Source organism: Pseudonaja textilis, chromosome 1 (assembly GCF_049901715.1).
Source record: "Pseudonaja textilis isolate UNSWEBS1 chromosome 1, rPseTex1.2, whole genome shotgun sequence".
NCBI lineage: Eukaryota > Metazoa > Chordata > Lepidosauria > Squamata > Elapidae > Pseudonaja > Pseudonaja textilis.
The window spans coordinates 22,550,634-22,559,435 of NC_141990.1; the positions used below are offsets into that span (position 1 = coordinate 22,550,634).

General features: G+C 38.4%; 1 protein-coding gene across 1 annotated transcript; it reads right to left on the bottom strand.

Annotated features, from left to right (window-relative positions):
• Nucleotides 1-5,681: 5,681 nt before the first annotated feature.
• On the bottom strand, nt 5,682-8,340 carry LOC113441513 (C-C motif chemokine 4-like). The gene is made up of 3 exons (XM_026708554.2): nt 8,207-8,340; nt 7,371-7,482; nt 5,682-6,063 (listed from the first exon to the last, which is right to left on the bottom strand). The coding sequence occupies exons 1-3, from the start codon at nt 8,283-8,285 to the stop codon at nt 5,949-5,951; spliced, it is 306 nt and encodes a 101-aa protein (XP_026564339.1). The 5' UTR covers nt 8,286-8,340; the 3' UTR covers nt 5,682-5,948.
• Between the last annotated feature and the right edge of the window lie 462 nt (nt 8,341-8,802).

Sequence of the window (8,802 nt, forward strand, 5' to 3'; positions counted from 1 at the left end):
CAGCCAGAGATCATAGGAACTGAGAAGTGGTCTGTGGTCACCACCTGCAGAACCACTCCTTTATTGGGGATGTCTTGCTAACTGCCTATGCTTTCTACCTGTTGTCTATTCCATTTGCACAACAGCATGTGAAATTGATTGTCAATCAGTGTTGATACCTAAGTGGACAGTTTAATTTCACAGAAGTGTGATTGACTTGGAGTTACATTGTATTGTTTAAGTGTTCCCTTTATTTTTTTGAGCAGTGTATATCTATATTATGTTTTATATTAATCTATTAAATTTCTATCACAAAATTATCTATTATATTACCATGCCTTTTTATCCAACCATTGATAAAACAAATCCCATATCATATAAAATTGCTTATCTTCTTGTTCTCTAATTTCAAATGTCAGTTTACTCATTTCAGCACAGTCCATAATTTTTTGATAATTTCCTCCTGCGTAGGTATTTTGTCATTTTTCCAGTTCTTCGCAAATACAATTCTAGCTGCTGTTAAAGCATTTACAATCAAATATTTCAATTCTTTATTGTATATGTCCGGTATGACTCCCAATAAAAAGATCTCTGGTTTAAAGTCTATATGTTGTTTTATCATTTTTTCCAACCATGTGTGGATTTTAGTCCAATATTTCTTTGCATCTAAACATGTCCACCACATATTGTAATATGAACCAGGTATCTGATGGCATTTCCAGCATTTATCCGATTTATTCTTAAACATTCTCGCAAGTCTCATCAGGGGTAGGTGCCACCTGTAAAACATCTTATACAAATTTTCTTTATATGCAGTTGACATTGTCATTTTATAATTTTGAGACCACAATTCTTGCCATTTTTCCAAATCAATCCCATATCCAAAAAATTTTCCCCAAGCAATCATTGTTTCTTTAACTTGCTCCTCCTCCAATTTAAATTCTAATAGATGTCCCTAAAGTTTTTTAATTACCTTTTCATCAGTACCCATCAAAATTTTATCTAAGTTAGTCAACTTATCATAAATACCTTCTGCCTTGGAGTCTTTATCAAACCTAGATTGTATTTGCAAATAAGAAAACCAATTCATTTTTATACCTTGTTCTTGCAACGTTTGCATAGATTTAAGTTCACCCTTTTGATTCAATAACTCCCATATCTGTTTGTTCCTTTTTATATATTATTGGATAAGAAAAAGCTTCAATAGTTGATATCCGTGTTGGAATTTTTAAGTAATATTGTCTTTTAATCTTCTCCCAGCTCAAAACAATGCCTCACGAATATAATGTCTTCTAAAATACCCCTGTGTTTTAGTTCCCTTATACCAGAGAAAGGCATGCCATCCCAGCAGCAAGTCATGGCCTTCTAAAGTCAATAATCTACTGTTCCTTAGAAGACCTACAGGTTTTTATGGGACTAACTCCTTCAACTCTGGCTAACTTGTCTGTACTGCTAAGAGATGATGTTCCAGATTGCCTCAGTTTAGGAGCAGGGTGTCAGCAGGCCCCAGAAACTACACCTCCCTGTTGCTGTACCAATTCTGTAATAAGCTTTCCCCTTAGATCTTTAGCCACTTTACCAAAAACTGTGTATATGTGTGCTTTGCTTCTGAACCTATTGGTAGTAGGCTACTCAAAATTTCATTGTTCTTGTAAGAGTTACCCTTATTTGTGGCATTATTGAAAACTACTCAAGGAGAGAAGCAACCTAGAACTAAGAAGAAATTTCCTGACAGAGAGAACAATTAACCAGCGGAATGGCTTCCTTCAGAAACTGTGAGTACTCCATCACTGGAGGTTTTTAAGACTTAGACAGACATTTATCTGAAGTGGTATAGAGACTCCAGCTTGAGCAGAGGATTAGATTAAAAGACCTCCAAGGTTCCTTTCAACTCTTTTATTTTGTTATTATGTTTTTATTAATTGATAGAAATAGTTAACATACCTAAATCTGTTGTGCTCTGGAGAATCTGAAAGTTTCTTCAATGACTTTTGTTATTTGAAATGATTTAATATAACAAAGATGTTAGCCAATAAGCCATTTTGAGACTATTCTTACAGATCACTGGGACCTGGTTTGCTTTTAATCTGTCAGCAAGTTTAAGAATTTGCCCTGCAGTGAATAATATTAAGTTCTGTAGTAAGAGAATACCTGTCTGATCTTGATGAAAACAAATCACCAGGCCTGATGGATTACATCCCAGAGTTTTAAGGGAGCTGGCAGAGGTCATCTCAGAACCACTGCACCATATGTTTCAAAAATCCTGGAGCACCGGGGAACTACCAGAGGACTGGAAAAGAGCTGATGTGGTTCCCATCTTCAAAAAAGGAAAAAAAAACAGACCCAGGAAACTATGGACCAAACAGCCTAACATCAATACCCGGGAAGATACTGGAAAAGATAATTAAAAAACAGATCTGCCAACATCTAGAAACAAGTAAAGTAATAACTAGCAGTCAGCAGGGGTTTGTTAAGAACAGATCATGCCAAACCAATCTTATTTCATTCTTCAACACAGTGACTAAATTAGTAGACCAGCAAAATACTGTGGACATAATATATTTAGATTTCAATAAGGCATTCGACAAAGTAGACCACAACCTACTTCTTAGTAAGCTAGAAAAAAGTGGAATAGATAGCCCAACCACTAGATAGACTTGCAACCAGCTGGCAAACTGTACTCAACGAGTAGTCCTTAATGGGTCTAAGTCTACATGGAGGGAAGTAAGCAGTGGGGTGCCACAAGATTCCATCTTAGGCCCAGTACTCTTCAATATCTTCATTAACTACTTAGATGAGGGAATAGAAGGGGAATTTACCAAATTTGCAGATGATACTAAACTGGCAGGAATAGCTAACATCCAAGAATAGCTAACATCCAGATGGATCTTGACAGACTAGAACACTGGGCCATATCTAACAAAATGAAATTCAATGTTGAGAAAAGTACAGTCCTACACTTAGGCAAGAAAAACCAAAAGTACACTTATAGACTGGGTGAAACTAGGCTCAATAGCAGTAACCATGAGAGGGATCTTGGAGTCTTAGTGGACAACCAACTAAATATGAGCCAGCAGTGTGCATCAAAAAAGCTAATGCAATCCTAAATTGTATTAACAGAGGGATACAATCCAGATCAAGGGAAGTACACTCTATAGAGGGTGATAAACACAGCTCAAAACATCATTGGTTGCCCTCTGCCCTCCCTGGAAGACTTAGCCAGGTCCCGCTGCCAAAGCAGAATCAAGGCTGTCATAGAAGACCCCTCACACCCTAGCAATTATCTTTTTGACCTGCTGCCATCTGGATGGCGTTTTAGGTCAATAAAATCCCACACCACTAGACTAACAAACAGTTTCTTTCCCTGGGCCATCCGAATCGCAAATAAACACAAAATCACTACCCTATTAAAATGTGAAAAGATGTGAAATCTCAATACCCCATTCAGATGTATAATAACATATTACACTACAATCCATCCCTTGTGTATTATACTCGGCTAAGCATTACAGTCAGTGTTGGATGTGTATTTTGTGTATATTCATAGATATTGTACTCTCAAATTGCAAATGGAGACGTGGGTACTCTATTTTTCTTATCTTCATTTTTAAGTGCTTTGGTTTTATTGTATTGCGAACAGTTGCTGGGGTGCATCCATAGTTTCGTTGTACTTGTACAATGACAATAAACAACTTCTTCTTCTTCTTCTTCTTCTTCTTCTTCTTCTTCTTCTTCTTCTTCTTCTTCTTCTTCTTCTTCTTCTTCTTCTTCTTCTTCTTCTTCTTCTCCTTCTCCTTCTCCTTCTCCTTCTCCTTCTTCTTCTTCTTCTTCTTCTTCTTCCACTCCATAAAGCCTTAGTAAGACCACACTTAGAGTACTGCATCCAGTTCTGTTCACCACATTATAAAAAAGATGTTGAGACTCTAGAAAAAGTACAGAGAAAAGCAACCAGGATGATTAGGGGACTGGAGGCTAAAACATACAAGGAACGGTTGCAGGAACTGGGCTTGGCTAGTCTAGTAAAGAGAAGGACCAGGGGAGACATGATAGCAGTCTTCCAATATTTGAGGGGCTGCCACAGGGAGGAAGGGGTCAAACTATTTTCTATAGCACCTGTAGGCCAGACAAAGAACAATGGATGGAAACTGAACAAGGAGATATTTAACCTGGAAATAAGGAGAAACTTTGTGACAGTGAGAACAATCAACCAATGGAACAGCTTGCCCTCAGAAGTTGTGGGAGCACCATCACTTGAGACTTTCAAGAAGAGATTGGACTGCCATTTGTCAGAAATGGTGTAGGGTCTCCGGCTTGGGTGGGGGGTTGGACTAGATTACCTATAAGGTCCCTTCCAATTCTGACTATCTGTTAATCAGTTAATCTGTTTATTTGTCCTTCACCTCAAAAGGCAGAACTTCACATCAAAAGAAGCTATGGGGAAAAAAGCAGCCTTTAATATTGATTGAAGATTCCCCTTTTATAAGAGAAAGCATCAAAATTCTTTGGAGAAGTGTTCTGAGAGATAAAGTCTTGTAATAGGGAATGTAATTTAAAATAATTACAAATGAGTTAGTGAGGTCAACATTTGTAATATTTTTTCTGGTGGTGAAGTCAGAGAATTGGCTAGAGATTCTAGACATAAAAAGTCCACAAATACCCACTGGGTTGGAGAAATTGCAAGGAGTAGCCCTCATATTCAGTTATCATCTGTTGTACAAGAGAATTGGTCTTGAGAACATCTGGTTGGTTAAATACTAGTGCTCTTGTTTTAGTACTTCGATACAGGTAATCCTTGTCTTGTGACTACAGTTAGGATCAGAATTTCTGTTGCTAGGCAGAAATTGTTGTTAAGTGAGTCACGGCCAATCTGACAACCTGTCATAGTGAACAGAGAAAGGCTAAGCAAATCACTGCAGTTGTTCAGTGAATTATATAATTAAGCAAATTGGGTATCCCCTATTGACTTTGTCAGAAGCTGGCTGGAAAGATTGCAAATGGCAACACATGACTCTGGGACATCATAACCATCGAAAATACATTTACCGAGCATCTGAATTTTGATCATGTGATTGTGGGGATGCTCTGGTGATTACAAATGAAAAACCTGGTTTGTAAGTCACTTTTTTCAATGCTGTGACTCTGAATAGTCGCTAAGTGAATGATTTTAAGTTGCAGGCTACCTATATAAACATTTTGCAGGTTTTTACATGTAATTTTCAAACTTTAATTACCTTGGCTATATGGAAAGTTAACTGATTTGAATAAAATACATATCTTCAGAAAACCAGCATGGTGGCACAGTTAGAATGCAGTATTGCAAGCTGACTCTGTCCACTGTCTGGAGTTTGATCCTGACCTGTTCAAGGTTGACTCAGCCTTCCATCCTTCTGAGGTCGGTAAAATGAGGACCCAGACTGTTGTGGGTAATATGCTAACATTGTAAACCACTTAGAGAGGGCTGTAAACCACTATGAAGCAGTATATAAGTCTAAGACCTATTGCTATTGCTGTTGTATGGTAGGAACACACAGAATAGTACCCAGTTAATTAACTAATATAGCTATTAAGTATAGCTATTAACTTAAAATAGAATGTGAACATATAAAGAGTGTGGTGGCTTATAGATTTGGAAAATATTCAGGCAGAGTTTTCCCACAATTTGTGGAGGGTGGTGGAAGGAAATAAGTCTTTAGCGATCAATATTAGTAGAAAAATATTTATTAACACAAGTATTTTTTCAGTTTGATATATATTATAACACGCAAATACACAAACTTATAAAAAGTTATTTATCTTGTACTTGTTTCATAAATAAAATAATTACCAGGAATGAACATTCATTCCCCAAATAAAATACTTTAAATATTTTAAAATAAATTCCTGAGATTAAAGTGCAGTTACACAGGGAGAATTGCTTGATTAAGCAAGTATATATGCAATCGTGTTGTATCCTTGGGTTTTCATCTCTGCTAATACGCCTGAGTTGTAGACACTGTTCTGTTCACTTTCAAGTAATTCATATAATCTTGGACCCACTTCTCAGCAGGATTGGAACACAACAGTAGTTTTCTCCGTGTGATGAACCTGGAGGGAATAATAAGAATAACAAAAATTACTTTCCAATTTTATTTTCGCACCAATCGCACTGCTTTTATTGGTTTTTTTTAAAAAAATCACACATTCTGCTTCACCTGAACTCTAATTTCCAACACTTCCTGTTTTCCTTTATATTATTCCACATAGCAATTATGCTAAGCATGAAAGGTAGCATATATGGTTTCAAGGACCTAATCATCAAACTTTAATCTGGAAAACTGGCCTCCTCCCTGAAATACGGAAATTACATAATTTCATTAGGATGACCATCCCAAATTGGGATCCTCAGCTAGACTGATTTGACCTCCCAGAATCCCCAGGCTTCACCATAATACTGTAGTTACTCTAGCCATTCAGATTGCTGAAGTACATACTTCTGGAGAGCACATTATTGAAGATGCATTAGAAAACGTCGTAACATTTCTCACAATTAAAAAAAGACCAAGGTTTGTTATCATACCATTTAATTTACATAAAGCACTAAACTAGATGTATTTTAGCCACGTTTAAAATAAACCAGTTAATTGGTTTTTCAAAATAAACTAACACTGTATGGATTTGTATGTCATACACTGTATGGATTTCCCTGATGTGCAAACCCTGTTAATATATTAATATAGATGAATGAAAGAAATGTTTTGTTATATTTGCTTTTTTATTGGCAATGATGTCATATCTTTTTATTCCTGCCCTTACCAAAATAGTAGGAACTATATTCCATACATCCAGTAAAATGTATGGTTATTTAGAAAAGCTTATGTGAAAATTAATTTCTCAATATTGTTCCTAAGTTGTGGAATTTACTTTCTTTTCACTTTCAGAAAAAAAGTTCAAGAACATTCCCCTTGAGCCAAATTTTTGGCTTCTGTGAATAACACTTTGTTTCATTATTGCTTTTAATTGTTTTAAATTTGTTTTAGATGTTTAACTCTTTTACTGGCTTGTGGGCAGAAAAATGGGGGTTGATTATGGCAGTACATGCATATAATAATTAAATAATATTTCATTATTTTTGTTGCAAGGCCATAATAAAGCTATTCCCTTTCTTTCTCCTTTTTCATATTATAAAATATTAGTGAGCAATGTATCAGCTCTTTGGCTCTAAATGTCAGTAATCAAATTTCAGGAGAATTTGGAAGTCATCTGCAGCACACGGATTATGTTAACTATCCTTGCTCTAGCAGGTACATATACGAAGAAGTAGTGGCGTTAGATCTATGAGGATGCTTTAAGTCCGGACTCACTATACTTGCTCTATGCGCGACTGCTGAAATTGCTGTGGAATTGACACTTACACAACAGCTGGCTGAGAGCATCTGCCGTTTGTTTCATAGAAATCAGTCACAAGATTACGTGGAATCTTCTTTTTTGTGTAGCTGAAGCAGCAGGAGGTTGGGGAATCATATGCTATGGGAGGAAATGAAAAACGCAAGTGAGTGGAAGAACAATTGTTGATTTCTGCAATAAAAGACAATAAGACTTTGTGGTTGTCAAAAATTCATTTGTTTGTTTTTCTCTGGAGTCCTGGGACTCCAGAATAACCGGAAGAAGAGGGCTAATTATGCAGCAATGTCGGAAGAGACACTCTGCACCAATGCTTCCGAAAGATTTTGTTCCTTTTCTTTACATAAAAACGCTTATCAGAAAGTCTTATTTAACTTCGAGGTCTGGTTAGAAGAAACCCTTTTCTTCAACACCATGGTAACTTCCAACAGTCATTGAATGAATAGTAGTTACTTGAGGACAAGGTTACCCTAAGGCAGGGATCTCCAAACTTGGCCATTTTAAAACTTGGGGACTTCAACTCCCAGAATTCCCCAGCCAGCATGTCTTAAAGTGGCCCAGTTTGAAGACCCCCTGCCCTAAGGGTTTTCCTGAACTGCTCCTGCCTTTGACCAATCGGTTCCAAAGGGTTGCAATGAAGCGCCGTTTGGTCATTACACCTCGTGGGAGGGAAACAACGGGCCTATTTCGACCAAGAAGTTCTCCAACAACCTTCCCTTTTCTTAGAGGCAGAGAGAAACCGTGATTTTTAAAGAGAAGGAAAAGTGGTTTGGGGACAACCACTCCCCGCCCTCATCCCCTTCTTCCTCCCTCCCTTTCCCCCACCCCCGGACTTGCCCGGACTGACCTAGAATCGAAGAACTCAGCATCAGAACCAGCAGCGCCAGCAGCGCGAGAGCGCCGGCAGTCTGAGCGGAAGCGCGCATAGTTGGCGAGGGTTGAGGCGAGGAGAGGCGAGGTTGGCTCGGTGAGAGATCCTGGAAAGCGTCTGACGGTCTCCATGGCCCTCTCCGCTTATATATATATGGTGGTTTCGAAGAGGGAGGAGGGAAGAGCGGCGGGCCGGGAATTCCAAGAATGAGCTCACTTCGAAAACCCCACCGCATTCAGCAAAAGGGGCGGGGTTCCGTGCCGTGCCGGAGAGCCAAGTCTTGTGCAATCCTGGAAAAGCGTCGCTCTCCCCTTCGCCCCAAGGAGGCCGCGGCTTCTCTTCGTTTTGCATTCCAGGCTCAGCAATCCCGTGCACGTTCTCGGAGGGGATTTTTGGGGGATGGGACTGGGGGGAAAGTGGCGAATTTGGATGGAAAAAGTGTGCTATCAAACAGATGAGATCGCGCACTGAAATGGTTCTGGGTCTTTCCTGCTTGAGCAAGAGGCTGGACTAGAAGACCTCCAAGGTCCCTTCCAGATTCTATTCTATTCTATTCTATTCCATGTTTTATT

Excerpts from the sequence above, each read along its gene's own strand:
- LOC113441513 (XM_026708554.2), bottom strand. The coding sequence starts at position 8,285 with ATGCGCGCTTCCGCTCAGACTGCCGGCGCTCTCGCGCTGCTGGCGCTG. Across the intron at positions 7,483-8,206 it reads GCTGAGTTCTTCGATTCTAG|CATATGATTCCCCAACCTCC; the intron begins GTCAGTCCGGGC and ends TTCCTCCCATAG. Across the intron at positions 6,064-7,370 it reads TGCTCTCAGCCAGCTGTTGT|GTTCATCACACGGAGAAAAC; the intron begins GTAAGTGTCAAT and ends TATTCCCTCCAG.